This window comes from Montipora capricornis, chromosome 3 (assembly GCF_036669925.1).
Source record: "Montipora capricornis isolate CH-2021 chromosome 3, ASM3666992v2, whole genome shotgun sequence".
Lineage (NCBI taxonomy): Eukaryota > Metazoa > Cnidaria > Anthozoa > Scleractinia > Acroporidae > Montipora > Montipora capricornis.
In genome coordinates, this window is record NC_090885.1 from 28,199,223 (window position 1) to 28,221,900 (window position 22,678).

Consider the following 22,678-nt stretch of genomic DNA (forward strand, 5'->3'; position numbering starts at 1 on the left):
TATCGTTCCCACTTCGTCAAATGCGTTCCATTTTTCGTTCCTTAAGAGCAAATAGTGCCTTATCGTTCTCAGCTGTCGTGCCCATCGTGCCCGATCCTTCCGTGCCCACATGACCATAACCTGCGCTCGCAGGCTTACGTGACCAAAGAAATACTCAATCGCGCTCAAAACCGGAACCGGGCTGATACAAGAAATGTTCGAGAAGACATTCATGAAAATTGTGTTCTGTTGGGCTGTTTGTTTACCATTGGACCTCTTGTTTCTTTGTCTGAATTATTGCCAGCGATATCATTATATCAAGTGTCGGGCGAATTGATCGTTGAGTTACCCGAGAATCCGCCGTAATTTACAAATCGACCGTTCTGTAGATTAAAGACGTCAAAAGATCCGGATTTTAAGATCTAAATCCGGATTTCCCAATCGAAAGCACACTAAATGCCAATCGAGGTTTGCGAGAAAAGATTTTAACAATCCAACCATAATTTTGATTGCCTGTTGCAGCCGAGATTAAATTTCCGATAAGCGCTAAATTGGCTTTCCAAAAGTCGCTTTGCAGAAACAATCTCAGCTCATCTTTATCATATTAAATTAAGTTTAGCAAAATAATTAATAGTTAAGCAAAGTAAGTGAGAAGTTTTCTTTTAAAGCGAAGACAGGGACAAAACTCACCTCGTGCAAACTTCTTGATCTTGCGGCAACTCTTTCTGTTTGACAGTGTTCAGCCTTTTATACTACGAGTACTTACTGCATTTGCGGCGTCGTGCAAGGAAACACAGATTGTATAACTGTTCAATGGGATTACCAAAAGAAAATACTGAGACATGATTTTCGATTCATTACTTCTCTTTTTGTCTTTTTTTTTTGGCATCAAATGGGAGTTACAGCAAATGTTATAAACGCGACGGCTTTCGCGCAAAAAATCTGGGCACGAAAGGAACGATAAAGGCTCGATGTATGAAATATGCAAATTAAGGCACGAAAGGAACGATGTACAAACGAAGGCACGAAAAGCACGAAATCATGGAACGATAACAAGACTCCATAGGCACGATCGGTGAACAAGAACAAGGCACGAAATGCACGATATTTGGATTCCCTGTTCAAAGGGCACGAAAGGCACGATCAACTTGTTTGTTACGCCGTAAGTGCGGATTTGTGAGTGTTTTTAAAAATTAATTTAAGTCTCCCTTTGCGCTGGTAATATTAATGTGCCTTTAGCTTGAAAATACCAAAAGTTTTGTCTTCTGTCAACACACATTTGGACTAATCACAAACTAAGTGGGCATCTGTGGACAATAAAACAACCAAACTTGAGTAAATCATAGAATATCACAGTGATAAGCAACATCGTGCGCAAGGCCTTTTGGATTTTATGTATTCTAGTCATTTCGTCAAACCCTATGAAGGCCTTTAATTCTGCGCGGCTTACTTCATGAAAATGGACAATGCGCTCAGGGGTATTCAAGAGCTTTTGACGGGCATACCTACGTTTCGGGTTACCATTAATTCCCATAGGTCATCCTACGAAAACTAAGAAAATATCTAATTCATTACTATTATCTAAAACAAAATAAAGTCCAGTGGAACTTGAATATTGTTGAGCTGGTCATTTCCAGGTCATTTCCAGCGAGATTTTTCTTCAGCATCGGTTTCATCATTCGCGGCTTGGTTGCCACGGTCTTCACCACTTTTAAAGCCATCTAAATCAAAATTGCTATCACTGGTATCCCCTCTTCTTACAGGAAAACCATAAAAGCTCCCTTTATCCTCTGAATCCTAAAAAAAGTAGCGATATCCCCATCGTTTGATGCGTTACCTCACGCTTCAGCCGTCATTTTTGTGTAGTTTGACCGCGGGATCAAAAGGACAAAAAGGCAGACCTTGTTGAGTCTCTTATCTGCTGTCAAAATTTATATGCTCACAAGACAACAAGTGATTGGTCAATTATCCTACTAAATCTCCATAACAACAAAAAAATACAGATTTACTACGGGGGAGTGGGTGGAGGCCTAAGATCAAGCCGCCATGTTTGTGGCCGGTTACGATAATTTAGGGGTCGTTGCGTGCAGCCGGTTACGGCCGGTTTGGATGTCGACGGGTTAAAAATCTGCAGCACTTGTGTATTTATCGTTCGCCGTTAGGCTTACGCTTCAACTTTAGTTTAGTTTTGTGGATAAATGGCTTCCTCCAACAGTTAAAAGCTTTCAAGTATTCTATTCACTAGCCGTCTAACGCCTCTAGCCATTCACTAGCTGGCCATATAACACTTAACCGTTAAACGCTAGCAGCAATGCATTAGCATGACTTTGCAAAATGTTAGCAGTGCCTTTAAAAGCATTAGCATACCGTCAGGTACCATTAGCTTCCATTACGCATCCGTAAGTTAGCTGTTAGTTTGGGCCGTTTAACGTTAAAACGTTAGTGTACGTTTTCCTGTGTGAGGTCACAAATGTTAAGTCTGGGTGCAAGTAAGTTATGACCCAAGGAGTCATAAACTGGCATCTCTTGCAATTGATAGAACAGATGTCTTTAGATTCTGAGTTTTAAAGGCCTACCTTCAGCCGACAGGCATTGCGTGCCGCAGAACAATTTTCATATGTGAAAATTCCACCCGAAGCTGAGATTCATCCAATTAGATTGCTACAATAAGCAATGCAAATTTCCATAACAAAAACAAACGGCCGAAAAGCCTGTCGGTTGAAGGTGGGCCTTTTAAGTTTCTTGTTTTGCATTGACACAATAGCCTGTTCTTTTTCCAGGCGAAAGAAATTCTCAGTAAGGAATCAAATGTCCAAGATGTGAAATGCCCTGTGACAGTTTGTGGAGATGTTCATGGCCAGTTTCATGACCTCATGGAACTATTCAAAATAGGAGGAAAGTCACCAGATACAAATTATTTATTCATGGGTGACTATGTTGATAGAGGATATTATTCAGTTGAGACAGTAACCCTCCTAGTCACATTAAAGGTGAGTGGCCTTGGCGTGGATTTTTAATGGTGAATATTTTAAATCCTGACAAAACAAGCCAGGATAAAAAAAAAACTTCAATAGTTGATTTATTATTGTAAATTTGGTGCCAGCTGGAGATTTAATGGTGAAAAAAGCGGTTTGGTTGGAGAGAACAGCTTGTTAAATTCGTGCATGTTAACTTGCGGGAAGTTACGCGACAAAGGAAAAATGTTCATCCCATCAGCTCTCAAGAGACTTATGAGTAAAACATGATAAAATAGTCTTTGTAATGTGATTTCTTAACCTTGGATTAAATGCTGAAAGAAAATATTACTTGTTTGCACTATTTTACGTACAAATATTTTAACGTGCCACACATGTGCGAATCTCCTTTTCCCGCATTAATTGATCGGGCTCCCAGAAAATTTCTTAGGCTGCAGCCTTGGGTATTGCACAATACTGATAATGTTGTTTGTTGCGTAAGAATGATGGTAAGTCTGCGGTGACAAGAGGTGCCAAATTTTTGCCAAAAAAGGCTATTTTCTCAAGTTAACTTTTTCTTTATCCTTGTGACTTTTGTTTAAACCCATGTATTGCCAGCTTTTTCCGGTGACAATTTTCAAGTTGTTATGGTTCCATTTATGTTTTTTTTTTTCCAATTTTTGTTTGTAGGTTCGTTTTCCTCATAGAATTACAATTTTACGTGGTAACCATGAAAGTCGGCAGATTACTCAGGTGTATGGGTTTTACGATGAATGCCTCAGGAAGTATGGAAATGCCAATGTTTGGAAGTACTTCACAGATTTGTTTGATTACCTCCCCTTAACTGCTTTAGTTGATTCACAGGTAACTTTGGATTTCTCATTTTCTTACAATTAAATGAAAATAGTGAACTTTACAGTGCAGACCAGAAATATGCGTCCCAAAAAACGCGTGCGAAACGAGCATACGAAAATTGCGCACACGCGTCTGCGTTTGTAACACGCGCATCAAAAACGCGCATTCATCAAAGATAATTAGTATGTATGAGTTGGCCCATTGTCTTTTCATTGTTTAAGTTTTATTGTTAGTTTCAGCGCAAGACAATGGCTATGTTGTCAACAGTGAAGTGTTTGACAAAATTTAAAATAACGTAACGCGTGCTTCCAAGTGAAATTCGAGTCAACAATGCACTCGCTTCCGCTTCATATTTAATTTCAGATATTTGAAAATTACTTTCACTTCTCGCTGCATCAACAAATGACATAATGAGGGAAATAAATATTTTCCTGTGATTAAAACGTAAAACAGGACTACATGTATTTTCAATTTGAAAGACATCGGTTTTGCCAACAGAAATCGACGGTCAGTAAAGTTAGTCGATCAATAACAAATATCGCTAAGAGCAAGACTTGGACGAACGGCGCAGTGAAATGCAGTAAAATCAACGAAATAAGGAGTATATTCATTTGCAAACAAAACTTACTTACGCCATCTGTAATACCAGTACTTTCTCGTATATTTCAAAATAATTTTTGTAATGCGTGCGTGACATTCAAAAGGCGTCTCGGCATTGTGTCCTTTTGGGAATTGAAGCTGTATTACTTCAGCAAGATTCACTGGAATGCTCTCGGAGTTGAAAAATCTCCCCTTTAAGATATCTTCTGCACCAATTTCTTTCTTTAGTTAAGCTTTACGGATGAGAATTAACGCGGGGTTGGCTGGAAGCATACGGAGTGAAACCCTGTGTGACAAAAAAGGGAAATAAGCCGCGGCTTACTTTGGTCGCGGCTTACATAAGACGCGAACACCCGGTGTAAATGGTACAAAATCTACGTTCACGGCTTTCTCAAGCCGCGGCTTATCCTGGCCTGGGAGTTTATACTCGTATAAATAGTCCCTTTCGCGTATTATGTACGCCGCGGCTAGAGTAATCCACGGCTTATTTTCTCTCGTATAAACGGCCCTAATGTCGTCTTCTTTTGTTTGAGAGCCTGGAACCAAATGTTTACTTGTCGGAGCCTCAAAGCAGTTATCTCATGACGACTTCTCTGGCGCCATTCTCAGTATTTGACGTTCGCGAAAAACTTGGGATGTTACAAAAACTCCTCAGTAGCGCTGTTTTCTTTTTTTCCCGAAATTCTTAAGCTCGACAAATTTTCGGCAAAGCACTTTTATTGCGAAGAATTGGCGGAAAAGTCAGAAGCTACGTCTACATAATTATTTTCTCCGTTGTCTGGCATTTTCTGTGACAACGATCCAAACTGCAGTTTCGGCAACAGAAAGGTCAAAATAACTTAACTATCAGTGGTCAGCTGCAGGATGACAACAGAGTTTTATTATTTTTCATTCAGTGAATGTCGAAAGAATTTAAAGCTTTGTAGGTTCGTTTCGAAAACCACAATGGTCAGTTGACACCGCTCTTCAATTCAAATGTTCTGGTAAGTTGATCACAGAAATTAAATATTCATTTTATCGTCTGTCTATTGTTTCGTGGAACAATGAACATCACATCTACGATACGAGTTTGCATAACAAAAGAAAAAACGCGCATCAAATGCGCGTTTGGAAACGCGCATTTAAAAACGCGTGTGCGCAAAAAACGGGCGTGCGTTTTGCGTCTGCGTAGGACGCATATTTCTGGTCTGCACTGTAGTTAAGTGTGAACTGTATTTAGTGCTTTGGCACTAATTGGGGAGACTGTACAAAAATCAAATCAAATCAGCTCTTGTCAAATTGTACGATGGTTTTTGAGGAGAGGGGAAAACCAGAGTACCCGGAGAAAAACTTCTCGGAGCAGAGTAGAGAACCAAAAACTCAACCCACTTGTGACGCCAAGTCTAGGCTTTTCTTTGTTATCATGGAGCAAATGTCATTTTTCAGAATTTTAAGTTGGCTGAAGCCCCTAGCTGAATCCTTATCCCTCAGTTTTGTGTGGGTGGCATCTCACATCTTCACCAGGGATGTAGCTAAGAATAAATTCATCCGGTTGAAGGTTCTATTTAGGTGGTAGGGTAAGTTTGTCCTCTGAGCATCAAAGGGACCTGCTAACAAGATCGTAACACTTGGCATTCTTCAAGATGGCGAATAGGGAAAGACACGCACAACTGTACTTACAACAACGCTTTTATTTCATTTCCGTTATCGATAAATTCCAGTGATAATTCTGTATACTAACAGATATTCATTTTTTTTTTTGATAACATATCGAATGAATTTTAAACTTTGTGGAGAATAATTTGCATCTTCCAAGTCGCATCGATCGACAGCCTAAATTCAGCGGGCAATCACCCCTTTCTCAAGCAGTGATTTTCACCGGCAGCTGGCGCTTAGGGACATCCCCGCTTCACATTTTGTTGGTCTTTCCCCTCCAAGCCAGATTTGCATTCCAAAACTGTGAAAGTGATAGCTCATGTGACAATAATGACAGCAAAGTACTCCGGGTGAGGCTAGAGTCGCATGCCAACAGAAGATCCAAAGTGAGGTCTGATTATGGATCAATCATCTTAGAATTTAATGGTCAAATCCCCTTGGAAATTTTTACGTAAAAGCTATAAGTTCACAGAATTCAGAGAAATTAGAGTTGGGGAAAAGAAAAAAGAACAGTAGTCCAATTAAACTTCTTGTTATTTTATTTTTATTATAACTTTGTACTTCACAATATATTGGGCTGGATTACATTGTATTTTAGTCGCTTATTGGGCGATTAAACCTCAATTTTTAGTCACCCTGGCACCTTTTAAGTCACTACTGGCGACCTGGTGGCTGCCAATTTTACCCTGCTCAATAATTTTACTGGTACACTATTTTTTGTAAAATTGCAGATATTTTGCCTTCATGGAGGGCTATCACCATCCATTGATACTTTGGACCATATAAGAGCTCTTGACAGAATTCAGGAGGTTCCTCATGAGGTTGGTAGAGTCACTCACTCTTTTTAATATTTCTGTTGTGCCCAATGATTTAAACACATCACACTGCTATTTAATGACCTCCAAGTGATCTCATTCTGCAATGATGAGGGCCATATAATTAACCTGTTAAATATTTTCTTATTGTGTAAAAATTTCATTTAATTAAACTCGCAACCAGTAGAAAACATGTCTTGCCATTTTCACCTTAAAAATTATCTTCTTGTGCATCCAAAGTTATTTAATGCTGACAAAACTAGGAGCCAGTTGGCTCGCATCTTGGGTGTTAGAACCATGAGTCTTAATTTTTAGCCAATGAGTGAGGTAAGGTAGGAATGCAACTTGAATGGCACTCGTGCACTCTATTCCGATTAATCTGTTTGTTAAACTCTGAGTTTTCCTGTACGTCTCCCATGCTAAGTTTCCCTTTTGTCCCAGGGTTGTTATGGACCTATCTGCGGACAGTTTCTTATTCATTTTTAACAGTTTTGTCGCGCGGATAGTATCTACGTGTCTTAGCTAATGCATTTAATTTGTTTTTGTAAGTATGCAAATATTGTATTAATTCATCCATTGTATTTTTCTTATAAATGGATTTAAATTCAAATTGTAAAACTTGTCACAACTGAGATGGCATAAGAATGTCGAAACATGTCTTGTAAAAAAATTTAAGATGTTGTTTTATTTCTTCAAGTTATTTCTCATCTGCTCTTCTTAAGATTCTGTTAGTCCTTTTCTTCCCATTTGATCCTTTGAGATGCTTTCATGACAGAAGTTCACTAAAGGTAATTCTTCTAAGGAGGGGTTGATATCTGGATGGGAGCTCATGGAGATTTAGACACCATGTGCATCATAAAAAATGCCTTTTTTCAATCAGAATACTCGTATTTTAACTGAGCACTGACCATTCATCACTTGAGGAGTCAATAATCTGAGAGTAATCATTGATTATGAAGTGTGTTCGTTGGGACAACTTTGGAGGCTGGAATCACTAGACGAGCCAAGATGCCATGAAGACGATTCATTTGTGTAAAGAACATCTATCAAAATTGTGAACATGTGAGACTTTTGGAATGTGGCGAAAAAGAGAAAGTATGGAGTAAAACATCCCTCTGGCACCCAGGGTATATCAAAGTATTCTTGAGTAGCAAGACCTAATTCCACATTGTGTAGGTCACAGTTGCATGCTCTGCTCTAGCCTACCCCTTTTGAAACCACTTGAAACCTTATTTGTAGCCTGCACTAAAATCGTAGAATTCATGTTGGCTTACTTTTGCAGGGTCCCATGTGTGATTTGCTGTGGAGTGACCCAGATGATAGAGGAGGCTGGGGGATCTCTCCACGCGGTGCTGGATACACTTTTGGGCAAGATATATCAGAAACTTTTAATCACACAAATGGCCTCACCCTTATTGCCAGAGCTCATCAACTTGTAATGGAGGTAATTGCCTTTCTAAAATACTTTTATGCATGTAAGGTTACTGTAAAGAAGTTTTCTTCTTTCTTCAAAAGACTTGTGTATCTAGGGTTCTTATTAAGAGCCAGTAACCGGTTATTTTTATGGGCTTTTCAAGTACATTTTTAGAAGCAATGTTGATGGAAATCTAGTAAGGATGAGCTGCGATGTTTACCGGACTCCGTTATTTCATTACCTGGTGGTGTTGTCTTTTATCCTCTTATTCAGAATCTTAACAAAAACCCTGGTACCACAGCATGTCTGAGAAAGCACAAGTCTGAAGCCATATAACTTAACCCATTGACTCCCAGGGGTCCCTCATTGACAAGTAAAATCTTCTGGTGTTAGACAGAGTAAATTACTAACTACATGTACATGTATGTCCAGTTCAGGCCAGTTCGGGAGTCAAAGGGTTAATTAAGCAAGTCTTTTTCCAGAGTGCTTAATGAAATAACATGTAATATTGAAGGACAAAGAAGAACTTCCAAAAGAATTGCCATGCAACATGATAACCTTTGTTGTTTTTTCCTGCGTCTTGGCTTCAGTGTCCTTTCTGTTAACATTTTCTTGATTTTGGTCACTGATGTTTTAGGTCCAGGCCCGTTGTTTCTTCAAATTGTTGAATTTTAGACCACTTCAATTAATTGTAATAATTGTACTTGTTACTTGTAAGTGTATATTTACTCAATGGAAAGATCATGGTCTTTTTAGATAAAAACAATAGAAAAATTCCATACCGATTTTCCTTCTGTCATAAGATTGTCTTTTAAAACTTGGAATTTTCACTTCTGGTGGGGTACAGAACCACAGTAGTAAGGAGACTGAGGATAGCCGAAACGTGACCAGGGTTTGTGCTACTCCTTGAAGTCCTTGAAAAGCCCTGGAATTTAATTTTGGACTTTTAGGGTGCTTGAAAAGCCCTTGAAAAAAAAAGGATTTGGTGGGAAACTGCTTGAAAACTCCTTGAATTTTTGCTTGGGTGTTGACCTTGCATCATGCTACATGTAAGTTAAAGAGCCATTTCAAAAATTGAGGCCAAATATGACTAATGGGGAAAAATTAAATGCAAAAATCAACATGCCTGTGTGTGCACTTAACTCGCAGGACATGGGAAAGAATATCAAGGTAGCCTTTTTCAGCAACATGACGTATGGCATAGAAATCTTCTGACTAACACTCCTTGAAAACTCCATCTTTTGGTTTTTGAAAATTCCTTGAATACTACTGGAATTTTATGACGCTAAATATCATTTAGGCAAAGGTAAAACCAAGCCAGGGAGGTTTGGAGGGGCATTGCCATGTGCTTTGGCTTGAGTCACCTTGTTGCTTACTCGCTTGCTTTTCCCTCCCTCCCTCCCTCTTATGTTTTTTAGGGTAAGTATACATTCCACACACTGGTCTCAGTGATGTGTTGACGGTGCCGTGGGAGATTGACTGGGTTCAGTTGCCATGGTGACCTCCTTGCTGCTGACGAGAGTGCTCCTCCTCTCTTGCTACCTTTACGGCATCTGCCCTCCCGTAAATTGGCTGAGTGTTTTTAAAAATCAAGTACAAACCCTGTGTGACGTCAAAACAAGAATGCAGGGAATTTTAGGGATAGACATCGGGTGCGCAGGTGGAAAATGGTGTGCTCCTACTGTAGGTCAATCAATTACATCAATTGCTGTTAATGTTTCCATTTTACCACATGTTTTATCAATTTAGCCATGTCTGTAAATGTAACGTAGCTTGTGTTTGTAAATCGTACTTTTGTAACGCTGCTAAATGCTTATGGGGCCAACTTTTTTGGGACCTTGTGTCCGTCAGTTTTGCCCATCATCTAGTCACCACGCTTTTTCTTTTGTCTGTTAATATGTAATTATATTGTTTGCGAGCTAGGTGAAAGTATCTAAATAAATAAATAAATAAAATCAAGGGTTTCAAAATGTTTAAAGTAGGCGGCCGACTCTGGAAAATTAAGCGGTTGTGACAATTCAGGGACCAGGGGATCTGGGGGCATGCGGCCACAGAAAATTTTGAAATCTAGAAGCTCGGAAATGCCATTTGCAGCATTCTAGCATCAATTTCAGACAATGGCAATTTTACTTAAAATCTGCATTTTGAAAGGCAGAAATAAGTGAAACGACAGTCACATTTCAAAAGTGGGTTTAGATTTTACTTTGCTTCCACGTGTGCTAATACTCGGCAGCCAAATGGGAAAAAAAGTTGTGTTTTGCTCAATTTAAATTGTCGCTATTAAACAGCAGAACAATTTTAGATGTCAACACTCATTCTACACATAGTTTGATTCAAGACTTTTCTGTCTTTCCTTAATGATTCAGACAGAGTAGTATGAATCGCTTCTATAGGGAAGATATCTGTTTACAAACATTGCTTTTGTTATTCAAATGTGCCAACCACAGCAACAAAAGACCCTTTGTTTCAACAGCCAATGAGGCTCTGGTTGACACATCAGTGACAATAGGACACATCAACGATATCATCGCTATAATTCAGTTGGGCACCACGCGTAGACTGTAATCTAATCGAGGTTGGCCTGGCCACTTGCATACAATCAAGATATCAACAAAGCATGTCAATGTGAACGGCATGTGTGCGGCGGACAATTTGAGCTTTCTTTTGAACAAAGCTTACATCCTGAATTGCATGTGTTTATTGCTGCAAAATTGAGTGTGAAGTCACTCTGCCGTCTTAAAGATTAGTTGATAAGAAGCAACGCTGAGATTGTTTGTCACGAGTTGATTGTTACGACCAGAGTAACTGGCGACATACAATCAAGTTGCCGGCGGAGTTATTGTTTTGTGACCACTGAGACATTTGTTCTTTTGTCTAATTTAATTATTGCAACCAAATACAATGCATCTCAAAAGCAAATTCTGAATCTAAAAAAATGGGAAAATTCTGGCCCAGAAAAAATTTCATTCCTGTTTTGACGTCACAGTTCTGCTATCCCCAGTCTCCTTGCTAGCACTGTTTTGTACCCCACCGGTAGTGAAAATTCAGTTTTAAGAGGCTAAAGGACAAGGAAGGAAAATTGATAATATCGAATTTTTGTAATAATAATAATTGTTTTTTTAATGCAGAAAACCATAATTTTTTTATCGAGTTAAACAAAAAAATCTGTCATACACACTTTAAGAACATGCTTTTAACTTTCAGGGATACAACTGGTGTCATGATAGGAATGTAGTAACAATATTCAGTGCACCTAACTACTGTTACAGATGTGGAAATCAAGCGGCCATCATGGAGTTAGATGATGCACTCAAATATTCTTTGTAAGTGTTCATCATTGTAAATGGTTCAATAATCTGTTCATATACTTTTGTAGAATTACTCTGCTTGGCAAACAGCTTACACTAGAATATGATCCTGGGATGGGATAAGAAACAAATGAAAACAAAATAAGTTATTTTTCAGCTCAACACTAGAATGACGTTAATGTTTTTCGTCGTTTGTCAATAAATGTGATGTATGGGTATTTTTTTTTAATAGCAAGCATTTGACAGGGGTTTCGTTTGGTTTGGGATTCGGGAAATGGATTAGCCGTGCTTACCACTTTCCAGTTGTGTTTATCTTTGCCACTTTCTTCGTTTATAAAAAAACGTGCATTACAGTAACAATATACCAAGCTCTTTTGCAAAATGCAGTAACGCAGCTGTTGTGAACATAAGAGAACTCTAGATCACGTCTCCCTTTTGCTTGAATCTGGCTATTTTTGAGTTAAAAAGAATATGAAGACATGTTTTGCTGGTTTTCCTCTTTATCATTTCTTCCCACTAATCTCTGGATTAAACTTTTTAATCACAGCCTCCAGTTTGACCCTGCACCAAGACGAGGAGAGCCCCATGTCACTCGCCGAACCCCTGACTACTTTTTGTGATGAGTTGTCGTTCTCCTGTTACTTGTAAACTGTAGCAAGTAGTATAATGTAGTTGCAACTTTTTAAAACTCTGTTGGACCAATGTGTGAGAACATTTGAGTGTGCTTAGTGTTGAGCTCGCACCCAAGTACAGCTTTTCCTTGCCTGCCTATTATTTTTAGCTGCACAGCTAGACCTGTATGCAAGGTTGCAGAAAACAGAGTCAGGAGGAGGGGTTAGGGTGAAACGTATGAAAATAATCATAAATCATGCAGTAAACCTCCTTCATAAAATTCATAAAACTTTGCTTGAATGCAGTTTTAAACTTGTAAGATTTATTTAAATGTATTTTCCATGGCTGTTTGCCCTGTAATGACTGTGTCAGCTAACCGAAGCAAGAAGAATAGATTTTCTTGAGCGGGAACTTATCCTAAACTAGTGGTCACTGACCTTTCCTTGCCTTTACTTTAAGGCAGAGACAAAAAAAACCAACATTGCTAAAAAAGTGCTTAAGGTTCATTTTCATGTGGAAAGTATTCTTTAAATCCATCAGAAAGTTAATGACTTAATTCATAGTTAACTGCCAAAATACTTGGTAGTGCGTGGTTAATGGAAAAGTTAACACCAGGAGCTGATGAATTATTAAGGATCCTGCAGTAAGGTCGTTGAAGCACCACCTACTGCCCCTGTTACATGTATGTGCAACGAACAGGAATGACCGACAAATGATTCGTATGAAAACCCTTCCCCTAATTGTAACGTACAGCTGCGTATTCTTGTCTGTCATTAAACTTTACTTCATAATTATTGTTGTTGCCTAAGCAACCCAAAAGGGACTTGAAAATTGGATGTACAATAACTAAGAACTGTAATTTACATTGATACTATTACGATATGTATCTACGGGCTCTTGTTATAGATGAAGTTGTTAGCCCTCCTAGCATTCTCCGCAACCACATTCTCCTTACCAGATTCCAACAATTCATTGTATTTAGCAGAGATATTTTAGAGGACATTTGAAGGAGAATGTTGGTCAATATAAAGTAATAATTATTGTTGCAGTGATAATAATCTGTTGTTAGTTTAACTGAAATGCCTGAATTTGATTTATCCTATTTTGTAAAATGCGTTGTTTCAAAGGAAGATTAATCGGAATTGCAGATTCTTACCTGAAGTGAAGACCCATACTCGAATCAAATAGCTGTGTAAATCAGTCTGAGTAGGACAAATGACCAAACTGACAAAGCCTCTACGGTTCTTTATTCAAAGTTTCTTTGTGTTAACCGTTCATAGTAATGGCTATTGCTTCAGTAAAGCAACATCGTGCTACATGTTGAACCACAGACAATGTGGCAAGGCTGTGCATTGTTAGTTTTAAGGGAAAGTTCGTTCCTCTGGTGGCGTTCTTCCCCCATGCGTGAACAAGCCGAGTAACGTGGCTTATAAAAACCCAAACACTAAGGTTATCACCTCTCTACAAAATCGTAATCGTTTTCCGAGTAAAATAGGAACAAGAGGCAACCCGGTTCGAAACGGTAAACGTCGCTTAGAAGCTGTTTGTAGGGGGCTTTACAGATGGTAAGGGGTGTGTGGAGGAGATTTAGTTGTAGAGGAATGAGATTTCGAAAGTTAAAAGCATGAATAAAAACAATGAGCGGCCTTATCCAAGTGACAATCTGTGATTTTGTTTTATTCTTGAGCCACAAAAAGCCGTTGTTTTATATACCGTATTTACTCGAATAAGCGCCGCGGCGCTTATTTAATATTTCGCGCCACAAGTGCGGCGCTTATGCGAGGGCGGCGCTTATTTAAACATTGTACCAGACAAATTTGGGGTGGAAGGGGTTCTCTTGTTCCCGAAATTACTTCCAAACTTGTTCGCAGCTTTTTGATCCCTAAAGTGGTTTATGTTCCCTTGTTCCCAAATATATTTTGTCTTAGCCTGTTCCCCAGGTCAAATAAGCCTTGTTCTCTTGTTCCTCAGAACCCCTGGGAGGCCCTGAATTCTGGTTGCCCAAATTCTCCCAGGTTTCTCCTCACGAACGGTTGCTGAACTAGTATTCGCGAAGTTGTTTTTCTACTTGTATTTGTTTATCACCCAACACGACGTAAATGTTCGCTATCCTGACGCCTTGGTGAGATTTATTTTTCTAGACGTATGCGTTACAGTAAGTATGGATCCTGGATCTGCAGACGCTATTTGTTTGGGAAAAGCCCCTTTAAAACATTGTATATTACATTAGCAATTTTGTCATAGGCTGAAGCCGTCAAATGAACACCATCACTACATAACATCTCACCCCCCGAAATTTGCATTTTCCTGTCGATATCAGCCAGGAAAACCTTCCCTGATGAATTTGCAACAAATTGTCTGATCCTCTCGTTCACTTTCGTTCTGACCTCCTTTATCGAGGGTATTTCAGCATTCCCGTCTTCTCTTTTCTCACATTTTAAGGCTGGAATTGTCATGGCAACCGTTTTAGGCACCAAATCTCTCGGCCTCGTTATGAAGTTGAATAATACCATTAAAAATGGTGAGTTCGTCTTCAAACTTCTTCCATGGTGCCCATATACTCTGCATGCTGATCAAATCATTTGTACCTCTTAAAATTATAACCCAGTTGTATTTTCCGACTGCTCTTTGTAGCAACACCTGCGTTGTGCAGTTCAATATGGCGATTGCCGGACTGAGGTTCCATTGTCCCATTTGTCCGGCGATAGTTATTCAAATACTCTTGAAGCTTTATCAGATATGGATGAGATCCTGAGCTTGTTAATCCCAAGGTCAGGGAATCTCCGAAACATAAAATCCTGACAATTTTTTCGCCGCGCTTATTTGGCATCACTCTTCCTAACACAATAGTATACAACACCACTTGAAAGCATCGGAGTCTTGTGAAAGTAAGTAAAGTTAATTAATGGCTCCAGGAGAAAACGAGTCCGCGTGTGTAAATAAATGTATAAGCTAGGTGAAATTGACAATGAGAAGCACGGAATGAAACTTACATTCGTCTTGTCAGCGGCGTTGCTAAAACGAGGGTAAGGGTAAGACCACTCAAGGGTAAGGGTAAACATGTTTAATGAAGGTGCTTCATGAAACTGTCCCTTCTTTTCAAACTTGAATCTGAATCGGTCCTTCTCGGTAGTTTAAAAATGCATCTTTTACCGCAAGGGTTTTTTGAATTTACTAGATTCTGCCAATTTCTGAAACTGAAAAGCATGTGTCCTCAATTGCTTTGCATTGTGTTTGTTCACCATAGACATAATTGCCTACATGCCTGGCTGCCGGCTAGGGCCCGAAGATGGGAATGCATTTGTTAATTAATGGCTCCAGGAGAAAACGAGTCCGCGTGTGTAAATAAATGTATAAGCTAGGTGAAATTGACAATGAGAAGCACGGAATGAAACTTACATTCGTCTTGTCAGCGGCGTTGCTAAAACGAGGGTAAGGGTAAGACCACTCAAGGGTAAGGGTAAGGATACGAAAACAGAAAGTATTCTAAAAATGCATGAAAGCTAACCTTAAACTTTTGTTTAGGCCTAATTAGGCCTAAGGTTAGCTTTTATGCATGTTTAGGATACTTTCTGTATTCGTATCCTTACCCTTACCCTGACCCTTGGTCTTACCCCTTACCCTCGTTTTAGAAACGCCAGTCTTGTCAGACCTTGTTTTCCAATTTTTTTGGTTTGTCATCCTTTTTGTGGCTGCCGTTGCTATACAATGGCAGTCATAATGTTGCAACTGCCGTAAGTTATGTAATTCGGCAAATCCTGGGAGTATTTCGAAAATGAACGTCTTTCTGTTGACAATCATTCATTGGAGGTTGATTCTTTCGGACGCTGGCGAAATTTGATCGCGTCACACCCTGAAAGCATTGACAGTAGCTGATTGTTACTGACAACGTAACAACTTCTCATTGCTAACGTTCGAATTCATAGGGGGCTTCAGCTCCTAGAGCTGTCCCTTTTCTCCAGCTGTCTCTTTTATTTTACAATGATAATCTGTTTTTCCCGATGCAATAATATCAAAATTGCCCCATTTGATGTTGTGTCCAGTCGTTGTGATATGGTCGGCGATAGCTGAAAGATGATCTTTACAGGTAGTGTTTTGTTTCTCTGATCTTCGTTTGGCCTTTCCAATATAGAGATCGTCACAGTCCCAGCAGCTTGCTTTACATATGACTTTTGACTTGAGAGAGATTCAAGTGGTCTTTGCAAGGAAAAGGATTTTATCTTGCGAGTGTTCTTAAAGATGATCTTCAGGTCAACAATCGAGTAGATGATCTAAGATTTAACTATTAGAGAGTATTGTGAAGTGCTAATTTTCTACCTATGTAGACCTTGTGAGCGTTAGCCCTACCAATACTACCAATGGAAATGGGCCCACACAAGGACAGAGAAATGCTCTGACCAGGGTGGGAATTGAACCCACCTTCGAGTTAGGTCACCGCTGCTCTACCGACTGAGCTACAAGGTCAGACGGGAGCTGGTCGTGGAAATTTAAGACGTCACGGCAATTAATATGTACAAGTACAAGGAAGGGTTACGTTTTTGCAAAACTTTGTACGGTCAACGTTTGCAAAAACGTAACCCTTCCTTGTACTTGTAAATAATCTAAGACGTTTCGAGAAATAGTTGGACTGTGAACCCAGATAAAGCAATAAACCAAGGATTACATCTTTCTTTGGAACTGTAGATACAGACTTTACAGAGATTGTTTGTTTGTTCATATTCCTGTTCAAGATGTCGTTGATGTTAAAGTTTATTGTTCCTTTAGGGTAACCATTTTGTAGAAGAGGACATCAAGAGCAGATTGTAGTAGGAAAGCCGTGGAGCAAATCCGGAAAAAACGATAAGTGATATTTGCGAGGTGTGAAAGAGTTCCATTTGGTGTAAAGGCCCCTGAAGGATGATATGAAAGTGTTGTCGGCAGTGCGTTTAACAAGGACATCTAATAATGGAATCTCTTCCATTTCTTCAAACTCTAAGGTGAACTTAACGTTGTCACAACAGTTGTTCTGTTTTTACCCTAAAGGAACAATAAACTTTAACATCAACGTCATATTGAACAGGATTAAAAACAAACAATCTCTGTCGCTACAGTTCCAAAGTTTCATTGCCTCATCTGGGTTCAACGTTCAACTATTTCACGAAACGTCTTAGATTGTTGACCTAAAGATCAGCTTTCATACCACTCGCAAGATAAATGTATTGAACTACGTCCAAGAATTCCGTTACCGTTCCTTGGTGTTAAACGTTCTGTGTGACATTTACATATTAACATTATGAAAAGAGTTACAAAGAGATTTTGAAATATACAAACATAAAATTGTATAATATAAGTTCAGAAGTACCTAAAAATGAAGTCTTTGCATTGTTGATTTCAAAAAGAAAGTATTAATAAAGTTACAGTTTTTAAAAAATGCAATTTTTATTATGCAGGTGTTTGCTTTGTACAATACATTACAATATTCATCATTCAGCAACCACATGTACCCATTGCGTACCTAGTTACAATGCTTTTTTAAACATCATTTTGCTTACGATAAAAGACTTTAGACAGATTGAGGAAACTAGGAGTTCATTAATTTTAAAGGGAACCTCTATCTCCACTAATTATTCCTTGAGTCAAACCTTTCCCGAGTAAGTTTATTTTTAGGAACAGCTTTTTTTCCCGCGAAAAGTATCATATTTCCCTTGACGCTCCGATAGCTTTGTTTTGATTGGCTTTTACAACAGCGGGCGTCCTATAAAGAAATCTACTTGGGAAAGGTCTGCCTCCCAGGCCAAGTATGGAGGATAAAGGCACCCATTAATGAGCTGCTGGAGAAATCCAGTCACTAATTTGCACAAAGTACAGCCAGTGAGAACTCCATGGAGATACTAAACTTAGTGGAAACGATCAAAGTATAATTTATTAGAGTAAAGTCAGTTGATTAGGTGTGTATATACATTTACATCTTCTTGTACATATTTCAGTCTATATTGTATTTTTTTTCAGTGAAAGTTCCAAATCGCAAACGCAAGAGAATAGAAGCTGCCCCAAATCTTGAGGTTGAAGCAGCCCACGCTCCTTTGAACCGTGATAATGGCGGTTTTTTGCCACCTAAGACCATTTTCGAATTCTCACGGCTGGACTGGATCTAGCATGAAATGGAGGCTAATTCATACAAATTAATTTGTATGTGAAAAGATTTCCCCGCATTTGTCTCCTTTTGATACTAGATCCAGTCCAGCCAAATGGTCTATTATGTACTTATTGACTGAGTGGGAGGGCCGGACGGGAAAATATTTGGCCCGAAGTCATGGGTTACGGACCGAGCGCAGCGAGGTCCGTGCACCATGACCGAGGGTGGCGGTTGACCGGTGGCACCATGACCGAGGGTGGCGGTTGACCGGTGGCACCATGACCGAGGGTGGCGCCACCGATTGGTTGAAAAAATGGCGCGAGAACTTTGAACCAATCACTGAGAGAAGCAATGCAAAACCAAAGAAATTCGCTAATTACTTTCGACACTCAATTGAAACCCGCTCTATTAAAGTCTCTTGCGATAACTTTAGATCACCTCTGATGAAGACACTGAACAGATGTGTCGAAAGGTTGGGTCTTTGAATTGTAACTTTCCAACTTACAACCGGGCTGATATTAAATTTTTGCTCCGTGCGAAAGCAAATGCTAATACAATTTCAAGTGTAAACGTAAGCGCCAACGCTTGAAATAGACAGAAAGCACATATAGGAAACTTAAGATACCACTGATGCAAACAGGTTGACAATCAGCCATAGTCTGATGCTTCTTTGGTTTGAATGAATTTGAATGTTGGGTTAATAATCCGGAGCTTCAAAAAAGTTAAATTTCGCTGTGATTACATTAATTAAAATGAACGGGTGCGGTTGAATGCGAACGTCTTGTTTTCTTTGCCGTTTGCATTTCCCACCGTTTCGCAGCGTGTTGAGTTCTGATGGGCTGATAGTCATTGGCCCAAAGTTTCAACCAATCAGTGCAAAACCGAAACCAACCGCGGCTTCTTCGAACTTGTTTTTCCGCGTTCAACGCCCGATGCAAGCATGCATTTGCTTTGCATGCGTTACAATTGGCTTGTTTAACGTGACAAGGGTCTGCTGTTAGTTCTCGGTCACGTAATGTTACTTATACTTAGTTTGACTTAAGCATATATTTGTGGATAAAAGAAACCTGTAAATATTTTTTTTAACTCTCCATTCTACGCGTCGCCATATGTATCCCCTGTCTGAAACTTAGTCTCTGGGGAAAGGTGTGGTAGGTCTTACAAACTAAGAACTTCTTAAACTCCTTCCGGTATTCCTTGTTCGTTGACCAATAAATCAATGGATTTATGCAAGAATGAAACAGCAACAGAGCATTAAAACCTTTGTGAATAGGGCTTCCGATCTTGGTAATGCCAAACGGGCTGAGGAGATAAATGGTTTGCGCGGGAAAACCACAAATAGTCAAAGCAGCCGCAGTTATAGCGCACATGCGCAGAAGCACTCTCTGTCGTCTCCTTTTATTGGCGGCCTCTTGGGTTTGCCCTGGGAAAGAGGGGAAATGTAGAGTGATATGGGCAAATGTAAACCAAGTTATGAAACAAGGGACGTAAAATGCCACCAAAGAATAAACAAGTACAAAAGCTTGAGTGCCATGCTTTCCGTAAGGAGCTTTCTTGGAGTCGCACTTGTTTCCAATGACACTGCTTTCAAAGAACTTATTCATCGATAAAATGCAAGTCACAATGAACATCAGTATGACGTAGATGACGATACGTTTCCGGCTAAACTTGTTTTTACACTGCATTGGCTTCAGTACGCAATACCAACGTTCAATAGCGAGGCACGCTGCCAGAAGAAGAGACACTTTTCCCATTAGGAATAGAAGATAGCGGTTTGCTAACAGACGGCAGAAAATCTCGCCGCGTAATCCTGAAGGGACTGGGTAATACGACCGTGGAATGACGTACCCTGGAGTAGCCACGAGGAAAACCCCTGAAAAATGAATGACATGCACCAATCACAACCGGACGTGTAAGCTTTTCCATCGCGATGAGACCAAAAAACTGAGTCTATGAAGCAGATATGTTCAAAGATGCTCCTAATTAGATGCACATAAATTTCAATAAGCGTCACAAAGTGTCCCCTTGCTATTCTCCCCAACTTCAACATCACTCGTGTCTCGGAATACAGACAATTAACGACAAAGTGTCCCCCAAATTATCTCATATATAGAGCTATATATTTAGCCATTAATTCTGCCTGGCCGCCTCACGTACGGTCAGTACACTCCGCTTGAGTGTGGGTAACCGTTAATATTTTTTGCTAAGTAGGTTTGGGCAGACACTCTGTTTTTCTTATCGCCTGCATTGACGATGTTGAGTTGGAGAGTGGGAAAATGAAAAACAATTATTCCCATCGCATGGGATGATTCTGTAGGATTTAATAAAGATTAAGAAAAAAAGCAGTATGATTGATCCTTAACGTAAAACCATAATATACAGATTTAGCCAAACGTAAAAGCCGTGCTCCAGTGTTATTTATTCTTGCAATACGTTAACCTGGATTGAGCCTGCGATCCAGTCGAAAACCAGTACCAGGTCAGCGGTCAACGTTTTTTAAAAAGCCGAACCCGATGAGCTCTATACTTGAGCCCGCGATATAGTCGCATGATACTGGTCAGTGGATACCTTGTTTTGACAGGTGTCAGTTAACAATAACATGGATGTCCAATATCAAAGATGTTCCCGCCAAAACACGTGGGTTGCACCACAGAGACATGGAGGGGTGGACGTATGCACCGTAGTACGCGTACGGCACCATATTTTCTTACCAAGGGTGCTCTGCGCGCGCGGAGCTCCGCTAAAATGATTTCTCTCTTTTAGATACTTGCTGAATAACAGAAGCCAACAGGCAAGAAATAAGCTGAAATCAAATGGGTAAAGGGCTTTAGTTTCTAAAGAAACCGTGGTGCTGCGTCAGTGTGGAAGTGAAACAAAGAAGATCATGTGTTTATGAACTAAGTTGATATGGTAAATTGACCACCGTAAAGAAACTCGAGAGCTGTCATCTTCGTCAGATTCGCTCTGACGAAGGGCTAACGCACAAAACGTCAGCTTTTGAATCTTAATGGTATTCGATTTACTATTTCAATCCAGTTGATAAACCCACTTCTTAATTCTATGAAATGTAAAACTCTGGCAAGGACCACACCAAATGCCTTAAGGCGGGGGTACACCTAAAAGCTGTTTTCACGCCGCTTAAAATCGGTTTCATGGAAATATCTCGTTCGCGTTTCAAGCAATACGAAAACCCTATGCTCAGAACACAAATAAATGTTTTGGAGTGTTTCGTATTTTTTGGGGCGATTTTTCGGTATATTTGGGAGGAGATAGCTTTTCTCAAAAGAGTAGTAAAATGTGGAGAAATTTAAAGAAATAGTTCAGATTTGATGTAGTTTAAAAATTAGAATTTGAAGTTAAAAATTGATTTATGGACACCCAAACAGTCCCCTACCAACCTGGTGTGCTGTTGCATTGGGTTGGGGGCAACTGTCTGTTACTGTTTCAAAAATATTTTCTTTCTTTTATTCCTTCTTTAAACCGCTAAAAATGCCATTCAAATTCACGTTTACTCCCACCTTAAGTGCACCGTAACTGGAATAAAAGGGGCATCTTAATTGAACTTGACCAGTCTTGAAGACTTAGGGGACAGCAATAATGTGCTGTAAAGCGTATTTAATTACATTTCAAATATGACGCGGAAAATTCCTTATTATTCCTTATTAACTCACCAGTCAGCATATCTGCCACTGCTAAGCTAAACAGCACAATATTGTGTGGTTTCTTCAGCAAAGACCGTTTGGTGACAAGCACGACACAGAAAAATAGGTTGCTCAAAAAGGAGGCTGCTGCAATCAAACCGAACAACACGTGAAGGCCTATCTCGAGATCCTTGTTGGACGTAGGTTTGGAATCGTACGTCAGAGTTGGGTTACTGTTGTTCCTTTCCATGACTGCAAATAAGAGGGTTTTTTTTTACTTTCAGCTGGTGCTGTTAGTTTTCGTAGCTGCTTTGAGTTTGTTTACTTTTCTATTCTACAACGGAGCTTTTTCTCTGAGTGCTCCATCTTTCCTGTAATCAAAATTTATATTTTAATTTGCTTCGGTGCAAGATCCATTTTTACTTACTATAGTCACTGGAAAACGACAGGGGTATATAATATATAATATTATACAGTTCCGAGTGCTTTCGCATCACGGCGACAAATCGTTCTCCGAGCTAGAATCGTTCAGAGCAAATAAGCCATTGTTTGACCTTTAGTCAATTTTCACCAATTGCTCAGCTGCAAGGCGTCAGAACAAAGCAACTGGAACTCTGCTGCCAAAAATTTCATTTTTCTAATGTACCGTATTTATTCGATTAAGCGCCCAGGGCCCGGTTGTTCGAAAGCGGATTAACTTAATCCAGGATTAGCGTAAACCTTTGTTTCATGTTTTCAACTTTTTGGTGA

The 22,678-nt window shown here is 39.6% G+C and overlaps 2 protein-coding genes and 1 pseudogene across 3 annotated transcripts in view; 1 reads left to right on the forward strand and 2 right to left on the reverse strand.

Moving 5' to 3' along the window:
• LOC138042769 (serine/threonine-protein phosphatase 2A catalytic subunit beta isoform) overlaps window positions 1-13,827 on the forward strand; it is a 23,361-nt gene extending 9,534 nt beyond the window's left edge. For both annotated transcript variants that reach the window (XM_068888764.1, XM_068888765.1), the window contains exons 3-8: window positions 2,760-2,969; window positions 3,624-3,797; window positions 6,755-6,844; window positions 8,121-8,282; window positions 11,457-11,575; window positions 12,108-13,827. In XM_068888764.1, the coding sequence (XP_068744865.1) occupies window positions 2,760-2,969; window positions 3,624-3,797; window positions 6,755-6,844; window positions 8,121-8,282; window positions 11,457-11,575; window positions 12,108-12,180 (828 nt within the window). In that variant the 3' untranslated portion in view covers window positions 12,181-13,827. The remainder of the gene's footprint in view (window positions 1-2,759; window positions 2,970-3,623; window positions 3,798-6,754; window positions 6,845-8,120; window positions 8,283-11,456; window positions 11,576-12,107) is intronic.
• Window positions 13,828-14,355: 528 nt separating this feature from the next.
• Window positions 14,356-15,002, reverse strand: LOC138040053 (uncharacterized; annotated as a pseudogene).
• Window positions 15,003-19,369: 4,367 nt separating this feature from the next.
• On the reverse strand, window positions 19,370-22,220 carry LOC138040055 (5-hydroxytryptamine receptor 4-like). The gene is made up of 2 exons (XM_068885847.1): window positions 21,959-22,220; window positions 19,370-20,160 (listed from the first exon to the last, which is right to left on the reverse strand). The coding sequence occupies exons 1-2, from the start codon at window positions 22,176-22,178 to the stop codon at window positions 19,370-19,372; spliced, it is 1,011 nt and encodes a 336-aa protein (XP_068741948.1). The 5' UTR covers window positions 22,179-22,220.
• Window positions 22,221-22,678: the final 458 nt, after the last annotated feature.